This window comes from Callorhinchus milii, unplaced genomic scaffold (genome assembly GCF_018977255.1).
Source record: "Callorhinchus milii isolate IMCB2004 unplaced genomic scaffold, IMCB_Cmil_1.0 Scaffold2, whole genome shotgun sequence".
Classification (NCBI taxonomy): Eukaryota; Metazoa; Chordata; class Chondrichthyes; order Chimaeriformes; family Callorhinchidae; genus Callorhinchus; species Callorhinchus milii.
The window spans coordinates 59,312,664-59,332,597 of NW_024704743.1; the positions used below are offsets into that span (position 1 = coordinate 59,312,664).

At 42.1% G+C, this 19,934-nt stretch overlaps 1 protein-coding gene across 3 annotated transcripts; it reads right to left on the minus strand.

Annotated features, from left to right (window-relative positions):
- Window positions 1–473: 473 nt before the first annotated feature.
- si:dkey-202e17.1 (uncharacterized protein LOC555344 homolog) lies at window positions 474–19,390 on the minus strand. 3 transcript variants are annotated; one of them, XM_007904764.2, is made up of 5 exons: window positions 19,114–19,390; window positions 13,332–13,433; window positions 12,141–12,371; window positions 5,436–6,103; window positions 474–2,988 (listed from the first exon to the last, which is right to left on the minus strand). In XM_007904764.2, the coding sequence occupies exons 3-5, from the start codon at window positions 12,358–12,360 to the stop codon at window positions 2,821–2,823; spliced, it is 1,056 nt and encodes a 351-aa protein (XP_007902955.1). In that variant the 5' UTR covers window positions 12,361–12,371; window positions 13,332–13,433; window positions 19,114–19,390; the 3' UTR covers window positions 474–2,820. The 3 variants fall into 3 exon arrangements, with proteins under 3 accessions (XP_007902955.1, XP_007902957.1, XP_007902958.1); XM_007904766.2 differs by lacking the exon at window positions 19,114–19,390 and adding an exon at window positions 14,723–14,773; XM_007904767.2 differs by lacking the exon at window positions 19,114–19,390 and adding an exon at window positions 13,644–13,662.
- Window positions 19,391–19,934: the final 544 nt, after the last annotated feature.

Consider the following 19,934-nt stretch of genomic DNA (forward strand, 5'->3'; position numbering starts at 1 on the left):
CAATTTTAAAATATAAAGTCACTGAAAATAGATCATATTATCGCATCCAATTTTTCCCTAGCAAATAATTAACATTTTTTATCAACAGATTGACAATTTTGCTATAGCTCTCCAGGTGCACAAGTGATAATAGTAAGATTAAAAAAAACTCAGCAAAACGGTAAAGTGCTGTAATCCAAAAGAGTTAACTCACATAATTGATTTGAAACACAACCAGAAACAGAATAGCACAGGTTCACATTAAACATTTAGATGACTTTGCTCGACTTGCATACAATTAAGAACAAAAAAAACAAATACTGGGCTCAAATCAACAATATTCTAAAACAAAAACAGAGAGATCTGGGAAAACTCAGCAGGTCAGGCAGCATCTATAGAGAAAGGAAAATAAGTCAACGTTTCGGGTGGATCCGAAATGTTGACTCACTTTCCTTTCTCCATAGATGCTGCCTGACCTGCTGAGGTTTCCCGGCTCTCTCTGGTTTTGTTTCAGATTTCCAGCCTCTGCAGTATTTTGTGTTTTGCAACAACATTCTAAATTTGCGATGTGTTTGGGGGGAGAAGAAGAGTTGGTTCACAACTTAGTAAAACCACAGCCTCCTATACCCAAAAATATTTATTTTCCCATCAATTTGCCTATTCTGCAATAACAATGTACAACAAAAAAGTGTCCCACTTGGGATATTTATTTGATTGTAAGATATTCTTGTACCAGGTCTTCATTATGACTTCCAATTGGAACATCAATCTATGTTAAAGTTTAAACAACATTTCCCACACTTGGCACAGAACAAGATTTTGGAGCGTCTCTGCTGGAATGAGGATCTATGCACAGTGTGAATTTGGTAACAAAAGGAACCATTCTGCCAAATATAAATTTTAATATAAACATTTTCATACCAAATTTTTTAGAACAATAAAAATATTCTCAGCTCTTAAATGCATAAAATTGTGTTGTGCATACTCTGATAAATCACACCCACAAAATCAAAAGATAACACACACCCCCACATCAACCCCAAAAATATATAATGGGATTCCACAGTCCAATTTAAAATCATTGATCAAGCTTTTCATTAATTCATTTTTTAACATACAGCATGCTCTACATATAATGCACATTTGGGTATTTGGGCCCCATTTGCAATGTAATTCCATCTTTTAAAACGAAAAGTACATGAAGATCAGTAAAGTTATTGTTTATCTATAAAACACATACTCAAAACTTTACACCTGAGTTTTGGTCCCAGTCATCAAAGTAAAATTCTGTGCATTGTAAAAAAATTACATGAGATAATTTTGTCTTACAAAATTTCACATTAGTAGAGCATTCCAAATCTTATGTATGTAGACATTTTATAATCTATAAATATGCTAATGAAATTCAATTCTTCAGAAAAAAACATAGGATCATTTTTAAGCATAAAAATCTTCAAATGTTTTAAAAATATTTCCCCTTTTCCCCCAATTACACAGGAAATGCCAACAGTATTAGAATCAGTATGTTCCACATTAAGCTTGCCTCTGGAACATCAGATCAAACACCATAATGCGATTCTGTGATTGTCAGGCAATTTTACTGACCTTTGGAGGTTAAGCATTTCTTACTCTACTTTTGATGGGAAATCCCATTATCAGCTCATAACCACTCTAGGGCAATTTACAGTGACCAGAGAATCACTCCCTCAAATCAAATGAGCAGTCAGTGACTTCAGAGCAGCTCAATGAGATTTGTAATAAGCAGCACATAGACAATGCAGCTTCACTCACAATTGTTTTCTCATTGTATGGGCATTTTAATCTGTAAATAGGGTTTCGAGAAATGCATTTAAAAATGTCCATGGTCCTCACATAACCTAAGCAGTGCACTTATTGAACGTTCTTCATGACTTTGCATCAGTGGTGCCAATTTCCATCTCAAGACTTTAGATTAACAAGGTATACAAATGGCTCAAAAAGCATTGTCGACAACTATCACTGTCAATCATTTCCCTTCAATTAACAGTTCATGCAGTGGTGGGCCATACCAATTCTTTCCAATTCCACAGATACCAATTCTTTCCCACAACTCAATCCCTGACAGGAGACTTAAGTTGAAATAGAAAAACTGCAGTTTGTATAAAATAGCTGGAAGTAGCAATCCAGAATCATCAATGCCACGTGAGCAGCAGTAAATATATATATACGCATTTCATTTTGATAGTACGCTTTCGTGAGAGAAATAAAATAGGATGGGTCATATCAGATCCAAACTATATGCATTTCTGCTTAACATAAAAATAGAAATTTCAACTAAATGTTACTATTTTTTTAAAAAACACTCATTATCTGTGCAGTTGTAATCTGATCAAGGTTTTGAAACTTCAATTATAAAGGAAAGGAATTTCCACCTTAATCCTCCAAATATAACAATTGTTTTTAATCCCAATCTTGTCTGGATTTTCCCCAAACTATTGATGGTTTTACATCCCCACATAGACATTACATGCAGTAGCAACTAGGACTTCTGTGCTCTTAGATTTTCTGTAAAAAGAGACTTAGTGGGTATCTTTCTATTCACGTATCCAGTAGTTTTACAAAACAATACAAGCGGAAATATTCTAATGCAAGACCACCCACATCCCAACCAATTTGTTTTATTCGTGTGAATCATAAACCTAAAATATATGCCATATGCATTGTAAGGCTAGCATGGTCCAGTGTAACATGTATGAAAATGAATTCCAATGCTCAAATGCATAATCTTCATCTTCCAGTTATCGATATCATCCAGTTCATTTTTCTTTCAATTCAGAATCTTTTAATCTAAATGATTCTTTCCTAAGAAATAGGTTTTATGATTTTTTCGTTGCTTGGCAAAGATTCAGGCCTGAACCTGAACCTGTAGCCATATGGTCGTAGGTGATAGGATATGTACTCCATGAAGTACATGGCTTTAGAATTAATGTAGTGAAATGAAACGCTCAGATCTGAGCAACATCCAGGACCCTGCAAAAAAGATAGAGTTTCAATCAAAAAGCGGCTCTTACAAGATTGAGGTTTACCAAATAAACCATTTAAATTGTGGTGCATTTTAATCTTGAATGAGTACATTATGGAAAATTCTTTCTCTTTAAGATCACCCATTTAAATATAAATAAATCACCAGTTTCTATTCAGATAACGATTATGATTTAGCTATGTCAGAAGACACAAGCTTGCTACAATTTCAAATTACTTCCTCTTACAAGTACATAGCTTAGTGTTACAAGTCCGAGTCAGTAACAAGCGGTGCAAGCTAAAATACATTAAGGCATTTTGTGAGCAAGAAACAAGGTGTAATATACAACATGTACAATATTCACTTGGACTGCCTGCACCAAAAACATCAAATTAATGAAGTGGAGAAAAACACACAATAATTCCAATCTCAACCACCTGTCAGAATTCCCACAGCAAATAAAGTAGCTGAACCAAAAGAAGAGACTTGTAAAGACAGGCAATGCAAGATACAGTATTCTATCAGCCTTGCCTTCATACTAGTCACCTAACCCAATGGAAGGTTTTTTCCTGCCCTTTCCTTTTAATATGTGGTCATTTAAGCCTTTCTACCTGCCTGGTCCTCGTCTCCATGTTTTTTTTTCACCTAGTAAATGTCGTTTGGAGCAGGGTGTTCCTAAAATGAGAACCAGCTGTGAAAAACCAGGGAGAAGCAAGGTTTGCCTTTTAAAAGCCTATCTTGGAATATCACTTCATCACTTTTATTATTATTTTCTTTGCACTGTTCAATCTCAGTATTATCAATCAGGTTTAACTGCAACGTGGCCCTTGAGCTTCTCAGGAGCATGAAATTGTCCTACGATTTATATTCTTTAGAACTTGTGTCAGCTTTCAACCTTTATAAGCTTAAAGAGATATCGTTTTCTTCATGTTTTGTTCACGACTGTACAATGGGAAATGAACATTGAAGAAACCTGAACAGAGAATAGTTACATGAATTATAAACAAATAAAACTATGTCTAGAAGATGAAAGGGGAGCGGAATGAAGATGAAAGCCGTTTTGTTAAGCACAAATGGCATAATTAAAACTGAATTGAACAAAGAACATTTCAAACCTTAGGCAGTATATTACACAATGGAGTTTTGACAACACACGGACAAAGGCAAACCTTACCTCGCCCTGACTTTTCACAACTGGTTAGAATCATAGAATTATAGAATATTACTGCATAGAAGGAGGCCATTCGGCCCATCCTGCCTATGCCAGCTCTTTGAAAGAGCTATCCAACTAGTACCACTCCCTCATTCTTACCCCATAACCCTGCATTTTTTTCCTTTTTAAGTACATATCCAATTCCCTTTTGAAAGCTACTATCGAAACTGCTTCCACCAATCTTTCAGGCAGTGCATTCCAGATCCTAACAACTCTCTGGATAAAAAATACTCCTTGTATCCCCTCTGGTTCTTTTGCCAATTACCTTAAATCTGTGTCCTCTGGTTTACGTGCCAGGAAACAAAACCCCAACATACTCTATCAAAACTCCTCATAATTTTGAACACCTCTATTAAATCTCCCCTTAACCTACTGTACTCTAAGGAGAACAACCCCAGGTGCTTCAAAAGACGTTTAGTAGGTGAAAAGGGAGCATAGAGACGAGGACCAGGCAGGTAGAAAGGCTTAAATGGCCACACATTTGCCTTCAAAGCCCTCCACAGCCTTGCTCCTTCCTACTTCTATGACTTTCTAACCCCATATCAACCTGTCCACTCCCTCCGCTCCACTGGGATGTCCCCCATCGGTGGTTGGTCTTTCAACCTTTCTGCTCCCACCCTTTGGAATTCTATTCCATAGACTTGTTCCCTCCCTTGTCTCCTTCAAGGCACGTCTCACGACCTTACTCTTCGACCGTGCCTTCGGCCAGCCTCCTGCCCCTACAGTCCAAACCCGAGTGTCTTGGGAAGCCCTGCCAACGTGAAGGGCGCTATACAAATGTAATTTGTTGTTGTATAAAAAGGAAAGGCAGGGAAAAGGAAAAAAAAGGTTCCATTAGGTAAGTGTCCAATTACTCTATCTGCCCATGGAATGGAGTAACACATAGATTCACATAGACCACGGAAATAGGCCATTCAGCCAACCAGTTCATGCTAGTGCTTTTACTCCACATGAATCTCCACCAACTCCTTTCTCCCTCCAATACTTTTTTTGATGTCTCCAAGCATCAATGGCTTCAGCTGTAGACTTCTTTTCAGATATGAACACGGTTCAATGTGCAGCTGTAATTTAACTATTGCAAGCTGCATACAAATAGGGTTTTACACAGGTTAGTTTTAGGCAAATTGTGCAATCGCTAATAGTTCAAGGATGAGATATACACACACACACACAGACACACAGATGACAAGCCCACAGCAGAGAGGAGTCTAGAAGTACAGTTACTTATATTTAATACATTACCTCCACAGCAGGATAGTAGCAGTACCTCCAGTACCAGAAGGTTTTAGGCAGGTAGGTTATCGTTAAATGATGCTCTGGTGGGAATGGATGAAATGTTTCTCTTTGAAGTGTATCCCTGGAATCACCAGCTTCTACTTGAACAGCCTCCATACATTTCCCAATGGCTACATCTTCAACAGATGTAAAATGCTTGCACTTCCCTGTCTTAAATGCATCCACAAATCTTTTCAATGATTCCTTGCTCAGCACATACCCAGCACCCCCACTCATGTAACCTTGTTTAACATATGGCTTAAATCTTCTTCCAAAGTAGATAGGCTGGTCAGGAGAGTACCTTGAGAGCAACCATCGCAGATTATCAACAATAGTGTATGTATCGTCGTCTGCTTTCATAAACCAATCGGCATCATCAAAGTGATGTTCATGAACATACTGAAAAGCTTTGATAGTTTTCCAGAACAGTTGGTCCCTGCCTTCTTTAACATCCAGCCCCACTGCAGGGAAATCTTTGTTTTCTTCCGAGCTCATGAAAAGCAGGATGTTACACCTTTTGCCCCAAGTGGCTTTGATGTGTGCAGCCTTTGTGGCTAGATTCTGGGGCCCTGTCATCACCCAGCACAGGATTCGCACTTTCTTATACAAATCATCAGCAACACTTTGGTTTTCATCTGGGCACATTAAGAAAAGATAAAGTTAATATTCTGTCAACAATTAAAGTATAATCTGAAGCAGCAGAGTGCAGAAGAGATTTTTTAAGTCAGCCAGGTGACTGACACAAATCACCATTCTTAAAAGTATCCAAACCAGATTTCTACATTTCCGCATATGCATAACATTTCCTTGTATTAGTTTGTGTAGCTAGGAACATTCTACTCCTAGCTTGCTAAGAGGCTTGGCTTGTAGGGTTAATAGGAACAGAGTGGGAAGAATTCCTGCTCCAGGTTGCTCCTCCAAATCCTGTCAGTGAGACAGGCAGTGGTTTGGAGTACTGTGGACCCAGTTGGCTCTGAAACAAGACTACTGAGACCGCCGCAGTAGGTTGAGTTGATTCATACGTTCCATTGCCAAGCACATCATCCTAAAGACAGCTCAATTCCAAGAGGACTCAGCTTACAAGGAGGATAATCACTAATTGCTCATTTGACATTGTATAAGCACAGGTTTGAGCCCTAACTAGATGGGTGGCAAGTACCAGGAACAACACCCATGAGCTTCCTGATAAGCAGCACAGCTCAGCAAGAATTGTATGAGAGCATTGCTATCATCTTGCTGCCACAGCTCTGACACACATCCCTACCCACTGAGCGATGGTTCAACCAGTTGTAAGTGCAGAGCTTCAGCACCAGTTGCTTCCATCTCTACATTACAATCAAGGTGGACACAAGAAGAGGTAAGGTAAAAAGATAGAGAAGATAAAATGGTTAATATTGTGTCAATAATTAAAACATAAAACATTATCTGAAACAATCTGACTACAGTATAAGATACCCACATTACAAATATACTTGAAATAACTGTTTACCCTGACACCTTCAGCTAACATACTTCTGACCTAAAGAGCACAAAACAGAGGAAGGGTAAACAACTTTACTGCAGCAAATGCAGACATTCTTAAAATATCTGTAAATGTCATTCAGGTTTCCTCCCAATTGTCCAGCTTCTCTCCTCCACACACAAGTATTTTGCACCAACTAAGAAGGAGACAATAGTCCGAATCAGTTGTTTCACTGGTTAGGACCTGTAAGATGGATTGGACCTGACTGTGCCTCGTTTCTGGATGTAGAAAGCCAACATTTGCATAACCACCACCACCAAGAACTTGCATTTATATAGCGCCCTTCATGTCTGGTAGCGTCTCGGGAGCACTAAACAAGTGGTGGAATCTGGCAACGAGCCGGGGTAGAGGGAGGGGGAGGTGACCGTAAGCTCAATCAAAAAGGAAGGTTTTTGGCAGAAATTCAAAGGTGTGGAGTGGTTGAGGGAGTGTTCCGGAGTTTCGGGGCATAGTGGCTGAAGGCATGGCCACCTGTTGAAGTGCAGACAGTACACATAATGTGAGCCAAGTTTCAGTTACCTTCAACACTGAATTATTCAAAATCAAACTAATCAGCTTTGGTTCTGCCCAGGTATTTCATGCTGCAGAGTGAACAGTGCAGTTATGCTCTAATGCACAACTCAGCACTACCTGGACACGTAAATTTGAGTTAAAAGGAAGTGGAGGCAATTTGTCTGTGGCAGATTGCCAGTGTAAATAAATGCTTGTTTAGGAGTAGAAGATCACGTATCAATTACTGTTTCTGGAAGATTCTATAGAAAAGGATGACATGGATCAGAGATCAGAGGTTCCTTTTTCAATCTGATTATATCGGATCATTTCACTGAGACTCAAATGTGAACTGTCTGTCACAATTGTCGACCGTACGGGTAGAAAGTACCCTCCTCAATTAAAAAAGACAAAGTGAAATTCTTCAATGTATGTAAAATCAATGCACTGTAAACAGTTGCAGTTTTAAACTAACCGCAACAACAACAACTTAGATTTATGTAGTGCCCTCCACGCCAGACGGTGTCTCAGAGCGCTTCACAGTAACGGATCCTGGTTAACAAATGGATTTTGTTGGAAATCTCCTCCCTCACATATAAAAATAAATTTTAATATTGTATCATGGATAGGTAAAGAGTAGACACCTTCACCAGTTCTAGGATGCTACCCTACACGAGGGGTGCTTTATAAATGTAAGTTGTTGTTATAATTGTAGAGACAGGGAGGCAGACTGATCGTTTTCTCCACTAATATAAGGATTGTGAAGGCAAGCTTTAAGGTACTGATTTCCTTGTGATTCTCATTTTTTAAAATTGTTTATCCGCCACACAGGATATGTTTTCCAAATTGGTGGGGGAGGGAGGAAATCTGTCACTGACCCTACAAAGCTTTGTTTGTGGTTGCTACACAAGATATGCCATTCCTTCTCCCACCTTCACCTATACTGGTATATTGAACCTCAGAGCAGCTGCCTTCTTCAGTTTTATGAGAAAATGACAGCAATTATGCACGTAAAGATTGTCCAAGGACAAAAGATAGAACAATTTTAAGTGAAGAATGAATATTCTTTTAAGAATAAGGATCGTGAGAAAGGTAACCCAACATTTGTCCTACCACAATACATACAAAGTATTTTCAGTAACAGAAAACGTGATCAACTGTGGCTCATGGCCACTTTAAAACACAGAGTACCACAGCTCTTGATGCTCAGATTAATGCAATAATATTTAGTGAAAGGATCCGGTCACACTATCTAACTTCTGGAGTATACAGGAACCATATATTCTGTTAAGAGGGTGGAGCATCTGAGCTTGAGACTAATCTTTGTCTAGTCATCTGAAACAAACCTCCTCAGAAATTGATTCTACGATTCCAGTTATTATTTCTCCAGATTGAAGAATCTCATGCACAGAATATTGAGGTGCTTCTGCACTGCACTCTGATTTTCCTGTGTTCCCTTTGAAAAATGTGCAATCACCCTGAAGTACAGAAATCCTAGGAAAGCCATGTATTCTTCCACCATTGAGAAACCTTTGGAATATTTTAGTGTTGACACGAGCTGAGGGAACACTGAACTATATAAAACTAAACTATTCTTTAATTTAGTGCCTTATCATGCTGAAATTTCTCAAAGTGTTTCACAAAACTAGTAGTTTTTTTGACTTGCAGTACTGTTAAGTATGCCAGCACAGCGGCTAATCTCCACCGCCTCCCTAATTGACCTGGGAGCTATGTGTCTGATACTGAGAAATTAATACGAATATGAAAATAGCAGTGCTCAACCTACACTCCTTGTGGAATCCTGCATTATATTGGTTAGAGCACTCATCTCACACTTCAAAGGGTTTGATTCCCAATCTAGTGTTGCATATAGTCCTCAAAGCCACAAACAGGAGATAGCATTTCAACGTGGTGCACTGGATGCGGCTGGGGGGATCAACTATTTCCAAAAATGATGTAACACTCATCGGAACAATCTAGAAACAAAATTACATTTAGAAAATAATCTATATTTATCCAAGCATGACTAGAATATTTTGCTGGCTTCCAATGGAATGATTAACCAACGGGAACAGGTACGGTGGGAAAGCAATAATAAAAATAATCCATGCATTTGATATTGTGTATTGTCATGTAATCAAGATATCTCAAAGCACTTCACATGATTTTTTATGTGAAGTATAATAACTGTTCATTTGTAGGTGAACAAAGCAGCCATTTTGCACATAGCAATGTCCCACAAATAGCCATGAATTGAGTGGTGAATTTTATTTGGGAGATTTGTGACTAGGACATTGAGAGAAACTCTATTAATTTTTTTTGACTTGTACCAACATCCACCTGAACAGGCAGACAGGGTCTCGGTTTAACATCTCATTCGAAACACCGTATTTCTAACAATGCAGCACAGACCCCCAGCATTGTATTGGAGTGTCATCTTAGACTGCAAGTTCAAAGTTCCGAGATTAAAAGGGCAATATTGAGCCAAATTATTGGGGTAATCCTCCCACTTTATAAATCACTGGCACGACTGTATTTGGAATATTGTGTGTAGTTCTGTTCACCGCATTCCCTGCTGGTCCTGGCCTGACACAGCTCATGCCCTTTAACTTTGGAGTGATTGCATATGATCCCGGTTGCCCCCTTCACTAGCATTGGAGCTGAACACCAAATTTCAGATCCTTGTTCTTACTTCAAATGGAGTTGGGGAGGGTGAGAAGAGGAGAGTTAAGAGGAGGTCTTGCCCCACCCTACATCTGCAAACCCCTGAGACCCTTATCCCCCAGCCACTCCCTCCACTCTGGTCTGCTTCATGCCCCCGCCACTCCACCTCATCATCGCCAGGCAAGATTTCAACCATTTTTCCCCATCACCTTCTGGAACTCGCTTCTGAAGTCACTTTGCCTCAAGCTTTCTCCCCCCCCCCACCCCATCTCAGACTCCCACTCATCTCTGTCAAGTACTTTGAGATGCTCTACTTCATAAAAGGCAAAATTTTCAATGTAAGTTGTTGTTGAGGAAACAATTGCAGCATCTCACTTCTTTAAATTGCCAGCAAAACATTTGTATTTTTCCTCTTCAACTGTGCTTACGTTCACCTTCCCCCGCCACCCCCACACCCCGGCTCAGAGTTAGGCTCCACCACTCTTAAGCACTCTGAGACACTGGCCTGCTTGGAGGGCGCTATATAAGTGCAATTTGTTGTTGTTATTGTATTTAACTGCTTATGGGCTAATACCACTGAATGAGTCCTGTCTGAATCTCAGTGTAGTGATCAAGCACAACAAAGCAGCTATAATATGGTATTTGTGTGCACTAACTAATTAAGAAGTGTATAAAGCAGCACTGGCGCCTATGCAGTCTTCACAGATCTTATAGAGGAGCTCGACAGACTGAGTTGACCAGGTTTCTGGAAATTTACAGTTATGTTCAGCCATCTGGAGACCTTCATAAATATTTTAAGAAAGTAGAATGGCACTATAGTATTCAGAGAGATTGCCTAGATTGGCGGCGGTCTCAACTGTTCAGCATTTCCAAATGAGTCAAGCAAGGTTTCATCTTGGCACTGAGTCTTTTTGGCTTGCTTTTCAGCAGTGCTGGAGGAAGTAACCAGACCTACCAGAGAGTGTGTGTGTGTGTGTGTGTAAGAGTTTCCAAAATGGTAAATTATTCAACATTGTGATTACGATCGACAAAGGAGTTAGAAGCATTCACACAGAAACTCGAGTTTACTGATAGCTTAGCCATCAGGACCTCTATTGAAACTGATTTCCAGAGGAATACTGACAGATTTTTGTAGTCTGACTGTTAGCTTAGTGAAGTGTACCATCCATCTCCTTACATTCAGCCAGCTCTCTATATCAAAGGAGACACCAGGAGACTCATCAAACAAATGACCTACCCTGGCAGAGGACTATAAAACAACACATTGTTTCAACCAGTGGGTATTGAACTGAATGAGGAAAGTAAGCTCAGCACTGATAATATATAATATTATATATAATGTGGATGATAATATATAATATTATATATAATGTGGATGCAGCAGAGTTTGTTGCAGATTACGATAATGTGCAGTAATAATCTCCAACCTACTCTACAGAGCAAAAAAAAGGACCTGGGTTGTACAACAGAAAGATTTTTTAGCACTGTACCATCTTGAAATGCCTTAAGATGGTAATTACTGTGTAAGTAGTTGCTGTCAAGTGCGGTGACCANTTTTTGGCAAACACAACAGCAATTTGTGCCAGCAATGACTAATGTATGACCATAGATGAATGAATAACCAAACAACCTGGACGACTATTAGCAAGGACGCTAGGAGAAAATGCCTCGTCTTTTTAAATGGCATTCAAGAAGCAGACAAGACCTCGGTTTAACATTGGCTGAAAGGTCATATCTCCAGCAATGCAAAGCTCCTCCAATGCTACACTGGAGTATCAGCCTGGACTGTGAGCTAAAGCTTGATGTGAGGCTTGGACTGTGAGCTAAAGCCTGGTGTGAGACTTGAACCTTCTTACTCAGAGGTGAAGATTCTTACCAACAGAGCCAGGTTGACACATAAGACGGCACACTTAGACTAAATTGAGTAAACTATCCATGATCTTAGTATCATACATTATACAGTTTTTCCATAGTATTATATAAGATTTGAAAGATACCTTTATGCTGACTGAGGTCAGCATCAAAATTCATCTCTCCATGAAGATCGTGATGATTGTCTTCTAAATGGCCGTGGGGGTCATTGTAGACCAGGTGACTGTGCTGGGGAGGTTTCATATTTATTAAACTAATAGCCAGATGACAGAAGACAAAACCTATTCCCAGTCCACAAACAAACAGGAGCAGAGAAGTCAGAGATCTCGGCAGTGCCATTCCCATGGAGCAGTATGCTAGGGAAATGGAGAACACAAACGTATTATGATAGCAGACTATTGATACCAACATGGAGGATTGACTCAATTCTGACATTCCATTATCAAGCATATCACCTTGGAGCTAGTTCAGGTCCAAGAAGACCCCACTTCCCTTCCTCTCCAAGGATAGTCTACAATACAAGGTGCCCATTGGGACATGCCTTCGTTCAGCACAGGACACTAAATCAACTATGAATCTATGCTATGCAGCAAATGCAGTAAACCCAGCTTCTAGTGCTGCCTAGACAGCTTCTTGACCTAAAAATAGCCATGAGTTTCCACTTATAATAATAATAATCCTTGCATTTGATATAGCGCTTTTCACGTCTTCTCGACGTCTCAAAGCACTTCACAGAATAGACTGTAAAGTGAATTGATCATATATTTGTGAGCGAAACGCAGGAGCCAATTGCGCACAGCAGTGTCCCACAAACAGTCTTGGATTGAAAATGACCAATTTATTATTGTTTTGTTTTGGAGGGATTATTATTAGGCGTGTGGAGTAAGGAAACTTGGCCAAGGTTTCGCCCTGCAAGGACTCAAACCCAGGTGTCTCGCTTGCAAGGCAAGCGTTCTAACCACTGAGCTACAGGACTCCACTTCCTGCACATGTGCAGGAATGTCATTAATGCTGTTAATGTTGCTTCCTGTGGGATGTATACATACACTACGCATAGGAAGCACCACTAACATCACTTCCTGCATATGAGTGCTACACAAGAAACACAGCTGTCATTTTGTGATGGAAGTGATGTGCAGAACCCAGGAAGTAACAACAGCAACAATCTGGCAACCCAGGTGAAGGACCAACAGACATTTTTTTCTCCACAGATAACACAATGTGTAATCCCATGGCTCTGAGATACTGGATTATAACAAGGTTGTCCTGTAATGTATTTTCAAACCACAAAGTAAAGAGTTGCATTGACGTAGTACCTCAGTATGTGGCCCACACAGCAAAAGTCACTTTCTTGGCAGATGTGCCTTCCTTTTCTTTTCTTTCAAAATTCTGTTCCACTTCATTCAGCCAAAAGTTACCTAAATAGCAAAACATAAGCAGCATTTTACTTATGAATAACTTATTGTATTTGAATGAATTTTTAAATGTTTAACAAAGCACAAAGCAAACCAAAGCAATGTCATCTGGTGAAACACTGAACAGGCCTCGTGAATTTCAGTTTTGTGTAGTAAACTTGCTGGCCGGTTCACCTCTCATAAAAATCATGATCATTAAATTCGATACATTACCTTTCATTTTGGGAGGACATCCCATTGTGCTTCACAGTATTTAATGTAAAGTGTGTAACTGTATATTTTGTAAGCAAATGTGACAGGCAATTTGTGCACACAGCAATGTCCCACAAACAGCTATGAAGTGAGTGACCAATTCTGTTAAGGGAATTGTTAGCCAGGACACCAGGAGAAGCTCCCTTCTCTTTTCGAAGAGTGCCATAGGATTGTTAGTATCCACAACAGAACATCCTCAGCACTGTAGTTGAGTGTCAGCCTAGACTATATGAGTTCAAGGTCCCAGTCAAAGTCAGCCTTCAAATTTTGATGCTCACCATGACAGTAAACTTTAAAGATTCATAGTTTGAAGTAACTAATCAATCAATGTTAAAACATTTCTAACTATGATCTTGGTAGGAAGTTTAAAATGATAATCCTTGAATTTGATATAGCATCTTATGTCATTGAAATGTCTCAAAGTGCTTCACAGGATTTTACTGTAAAATGTAGCAACTGTATTTGTTTAACATGAGAGAACAGCCAAAAAAATTCCACTTATTGTTTTTCAAAAAACCTTAAAAAAAATCCATTCATTCAATCTACGACTGTTTGTGGGACTCTGCTGTTTGCAATTGGCTAACTGTGTTTCGCCCACAAAATACACAGTCAATTCATTATACAAGGTATCGTGTGAAGCGCTTTGAAATGTCTCAATGACGTGATAAGGCTAAACATCAAATGCAAGGATTATTATTGTTATCATTTTCAACCGGAGCTCCTAACGAATTTCTTCATCAACAACAACTTGCATTTATATAGCAGCCTTCACACGTGCCAGCATCTCGGGGCGCTTAATCTGCTTGTATTGGCCTGATATTCACATCAATGACAATCAGACCAATTAATCCAAGGTTTGAAAGAAACTGTTTACACAACAGCAACTAATTTCTTTTTTCAGGCTCTAATCTCAGCAGCAAATAGGGCCAAAATTTGAAGTCAAAAAGTGAAATGGATTACAAACCTGGAAGAATAATAATCTTTCACCTCTACGATTCTTTCAGGTTTCCAGACAGACTGATGGAGTGATAGCCTCTTACCTTTGCTGGCTGAAAATTGTCCCTAAATGGGTCCAGAGAGTCTGAGTCCACATCCTAATGGGTGTTGGCCCTTAGCACAAAACCAACAACAAATTGGCAAATTCATGCGTAAACAAACACAGATGGCGACTGTGGGATTGGAATAATGTAATTCCACCTAACGCAATAATTAACCTCTTCTAGGGTTATGGCAGGGCTCACTCGGGAGTGGAGGAGCTTTATTCTTCACTGTTTTCCTACAAATACAGTCTTTACACTTTACAGTAAAATCGCTGAGATATTGTGATAGTGTGATGAAACATGATTTCAAATATAAAGGATCAACTCCTGACCTGGCTGTGCTCATTGCTAGCAATGCATTTCCAAAATGATTCCTCTCCCTCCCTATTAATATAACCCTGGTGATAAGTAAAATCCATTCTTACATGATTCATCTATAATTTATATTTTTATACATAGGGCAATGTTGTAATAGTGCGATAGACATGGTCCAATATCTCAGAGGCCTGTTAGCAACAAGCTCAAAAAAAGAGCAACTTTTAGGCGATCGGTTCATTGCTGACATCACTTCCTGCACGTTGTGTGCAGGAGCTTTGCACAGCAAACACCCATTAAGTCATTTTATTGCAGATCTGCTTATACGGTGGATTTGCACTATAACAATAATCCTTACTTTTGATATGACGCCTTATCACACCGTTGAGACATCTCAAAGCCCTTCACAGAATATACTGTAAAGTGAATTGACTGTATATTTTGTGGGTGAAACTTGGCAGCTAATTGTGCACACAGCAGTGTCCCACAAACAGTTGTGGATTGAGTGTCTCATTTTTTTTGAGGGATTATTACTTCCGGAAAGCGATTCACCAATCGTCCGATAACCAGGTTCCTACTTACTTCTAGGTAAACAGAGGCAAATCTGGAAAAAGGAAATTTGCCTCAGGTTTCACCCCTCCTGGGAATCGAAACCGGATCCTCTAACTTGAGAGGCAAGCGAGCTAACTACTACTCTACGGACACCATAGCATAGTCCTGATTGAAAATAAATTGAAGCTCTCCCAACAATGCTCAGTGGCAGTGAGTAAAGCAAGTCCTGGATGAGAGCTCACTTTTTTCAGTTGAATATCAACAAGACCGAGGCTCTCCTGATTGACTCCCATCAGCGCCTCCTCATCTCGGGCGCTGACAGCATCACCATCCATGGTTGCACACTCCACCTTACTAAGCCAGTCTGGAACCTTGGGGTCTTGTTTGACCCTCAACTATCCTTTTTACACCACATCCGTGCCATGACCCGCTCTGCCTTCCCGCACCTCCGCAATGTCGCCCGGCTCCGACACTGTCTCACACCGCAGGCCACCGAAACCCTCATACACGCCTTCATTACATCAAGGTTCCACTACGCAAACTCATTGCTTGTCGGCCTCCCCAACTCCTCCCTCCACAGGCTGCAGAACATCCAGAACTCTGCAGCCCGTGTCCTCTCCTGCACCAGGCTCCGTGACCCTATCTCCCCCATCCTCGCCGAACTCCACTGGCTTCCCATCACACAGAGGATACAGTTCAAGATCCTGGTCCTCACCTTCAAAGCCCTCCACGGTCTTGCTCCCCCCTACCTCTCCGACCTCCTAACTCCTTAGGATCCTGTTCACTCCCTCCGCTCAGCGGGCCCCAGGCTACTTCACGTCCCCCGCCTCGCTCGCCCTTCCACCACTCTGGACCCACACTCTGGAACTCGATCACACAGTCCCTCCACCTCGCCCCCTCCCTCGCCACCTTCAAGACCGACCCATCTCAAGACCCTCCTCTTCGACCGTGCTTTCAATCTCCTGCTTCACCCCCTGCCCTCCACTCTCCCCGACCCTGAACTCGGGTCCGTAACTCTGTCCAGTGCCTTGGGGCGTCCTCCCGACGTGAAAGGCGCTTTACAAATGTAATTTTGTAGTTATTGTTGTTGGAATGTATCAAAAGGTCAAACAGGATACAAACAGGATATTGGAGAAATCAAGAAGATACAGAGGAGGGCAACCAAAAGGATTGAGGGAATGGAGGGACTGGACTATGAGGAGTGACTAAGTAAAAGTGGTCATGTTCACGCTGGAAAAGAAAAGATTGAGAGGTGACATGATTGCTGTCTTTAAGATTCTAAAGGGGCAAAACAATATAGATCATGACACACTGTTTCAACCTGTGGACAGGCTCCCTAGGGAGATGGTTGAAGTAGGAAGTGTTGATTCTTTCGAACACAGATTGGATAGTTTTCTTTCAGGAAATAACATTATGGGATATAGTACATAGGTAGTTTTTTGTGTTACAGGTGTGGGTTTTTTCCATGAGGCAAGTGGAATTTTTTTTACAATAACTAATATATTTGCTTGAAAAAAATAGGATGGAGTGATCGTGGATCAGAGCAGAATTGAAGCAGGTTTGCGAAAAAAAATTGTCACGGGTGTGGGTTTTCATGAGGAAAGGGAAATATATATTTTATATATATTTTTATATTTTATGATAAATATATTTGTTTAAAAAATGGTCTACACCTATCTCCAGAGCTAACAACAGGTTTAGTGGCCGGCTGCATCGAGTCCTAGGTCCTCTCAGGGTTCTTTATCTTTCTCCAGTAATCTCCAGATCACCTTCCTGTGACAGACTGTGCAGCCAAGTACAGAGCTTGCCTGAATTCAGCTAAGGTCTGCAGACTTCCAGAAAACTGCTTGCACTGGAAACTCCCAACAAGGAAGCTATATTTGCACATGCGGAGTAGCTTACTTGCACATGGGTCTCAGTGACTTGAATTAAGTGCTACAGCAGCAGGGTTGCAGCAAGAAACAACACCCACCACCTTGCATTTATATGGCACCCTTTACGCGGGCAGTGTCTCGGAGAGCTTGAACAACGTCAGAAATCTCTGGCTTTTTGAGAACGTATTCTGCAATCTCTTGGATTACTAATGAGGAGTAATAATAACAAATAATAATAATCCTTGCATTTGATATAGCGCTTTTCACGTCTTCTAGACGTCTCAAAGCGCTTCACAGAATATACTGTAAAGTGAATTGACTGAATATTTTGTGGTTGAAATTGGCAGCCAATTGTGCGCAGCAGTGTCCAACAAACAGTCGTGGATTAAACTGACCAATTTATTATTTTTTTTAGGGATTATTATTAGGCGTGCGGCATAAGGAAACTTGCCCAACCTGCCCAACCTGCCGGAAATCGAACCCAGGTCTCTTCACGTGCAAAGCGAGTGCTCTAATAATAATAATAATCCTTGCATTTGATATAGCGCTTTTCACGTCGGGAGGACGTCCCAAAGCGCTTCACAGAATATACTGTAAAGTGAATTGACTGTATATTTGTGGGCGAACGCGGCAGCCAATTGCGCACAGCAATGTCCCACAAACAGTCGTAGATTGAAAATGACCAATTTATTATTGTTTTGGGTCTTTTGGAGGGATTATTATTAGGCGTGTGGAGTAAGGAAACTTGCCCAAGGTTTCGCCCTCTGCCTGGAATTGAACTCAGGTCTCTCACTTGCAAAGCGAGTGCTCTAACCACTGAGCTACAGGACTCTCTACCTGACCATCCGAAAGGACCAAAAGCCTTTTTTTTTGGGGGGGGGGGGGGGACTCCTTTGTAAACAAGATGTTTGGAGCAGCCGATGGACCAAACCAGATGGATTCTTGCACTGTTACCAACCAGAGCATGAGAGGTGGGCAGCTTTTTGGCAAATGGTACCGATTCCCCAGTTTGCTGTGGCCTTATACCGGAGAGAGGGAAATCATTTTCGGTTTCATTTGAATGCAAATAAGCCAGAAGGTGTGTGTGGGCTCACGGTAAGAAAACGCAATACAAAGTAGCACAGTCTGCATTCAGTCCAGGAGGTGCAGAGAGGGGAAAGCCTGGCATTGCATCCCAACCCTGGGGGAAGGCCTAGCGTTAGTGCTGGAGCAGGCGGCTCAGGGGAGGGGGGGAGGCGTTTAATGGGTTAACAGTCAATTAATGAACCCCCCAAAAAAAAACACACACACACACACACCCCAGACACACCATGTGAAAAGGCACCGACGCAGTGAGAGCCCCGACAGCTCTGCACAGTGAGGAGAGGAGGCAGCAGCCACATCCCCATCACTCACTCACTCACTCACTCACTTCCTCGTCACTGACACTAACTTTTTATTTGGGGGATATAACCCCCTCTCTCCCTCCCTCCCTCCCCCCCACACACCCCACACGGAAAATATAAAACACAAAGTCAACCAAAGAAAAAAATCTCCATCCCCGACTGTGTCCCGGTTTTTACCCCCCACTCCTCCCCCCATCACACACTCACACACACTCACACACACACACTCAGCCTCCCACTGGGTGCACAGTCAGTCACACTGTACCTGGAGCTGGTGCTGTGTGTGTGTGAGAGAGTGAGTGAGTGCGGCCACTGTATCTACACACATCTCCACAATCCTCCCTCACGTCTCTTGGCTGAGCTGCTGTGCTGTGCAGTGCAGTGCAGTCCTCCCCTCCACTCCCCTCCACTCCACTCCCCGCCCCTCAGTTGGGCTTCAGCGGCGGTCACTGTACCGCGACCAGTGTTTGATCTTCACTCCAACCCTTCAGCTGACAACATATCCGCTCCAAGCGGATACATCCTGCACCCACAGCCCCCCCCCCACAGCCCCCCCCCTCACACACACACACAGCCCCCCCCACCACACAGCCCAGCCCCCCCCACAGCCCAGCCCAGCACCCCCCCCCCCCACACAGCCCCCCCACACCACCCACAGCCCCCCCCACACAGCCCCCCCCCCCTCACACACACCCACAGCCCCCCCCCACACAGCCCCCCCCCCCCCACACAGCCCCCCCCCCCTCACACAGCCCAACCCCCCCCCTCACAGCCCAACCCCCCCCCCACACACACCCACAGCCCCCCCCCACACAGCCCCCCCCCCCACACCACAGCCCCCCCCCACACACACACACAGCCCCCCCCCCCACCACACACAGCCCCCCCCACCACAGCCCCCCCCCCACACAGCCCCCCCCCCACACACACACAGCCCCCCCCCACACACAGCCCAGCCCCACCCTCACACACACACACAGCCCCCCCCACACACACAGCCCCCCCCCCCACCACACACAGCCCCCCCCCCACACACACAGCCCAGCCCCCCTCACACACAGCCCCCCCCCCCTCACACACAGCCCC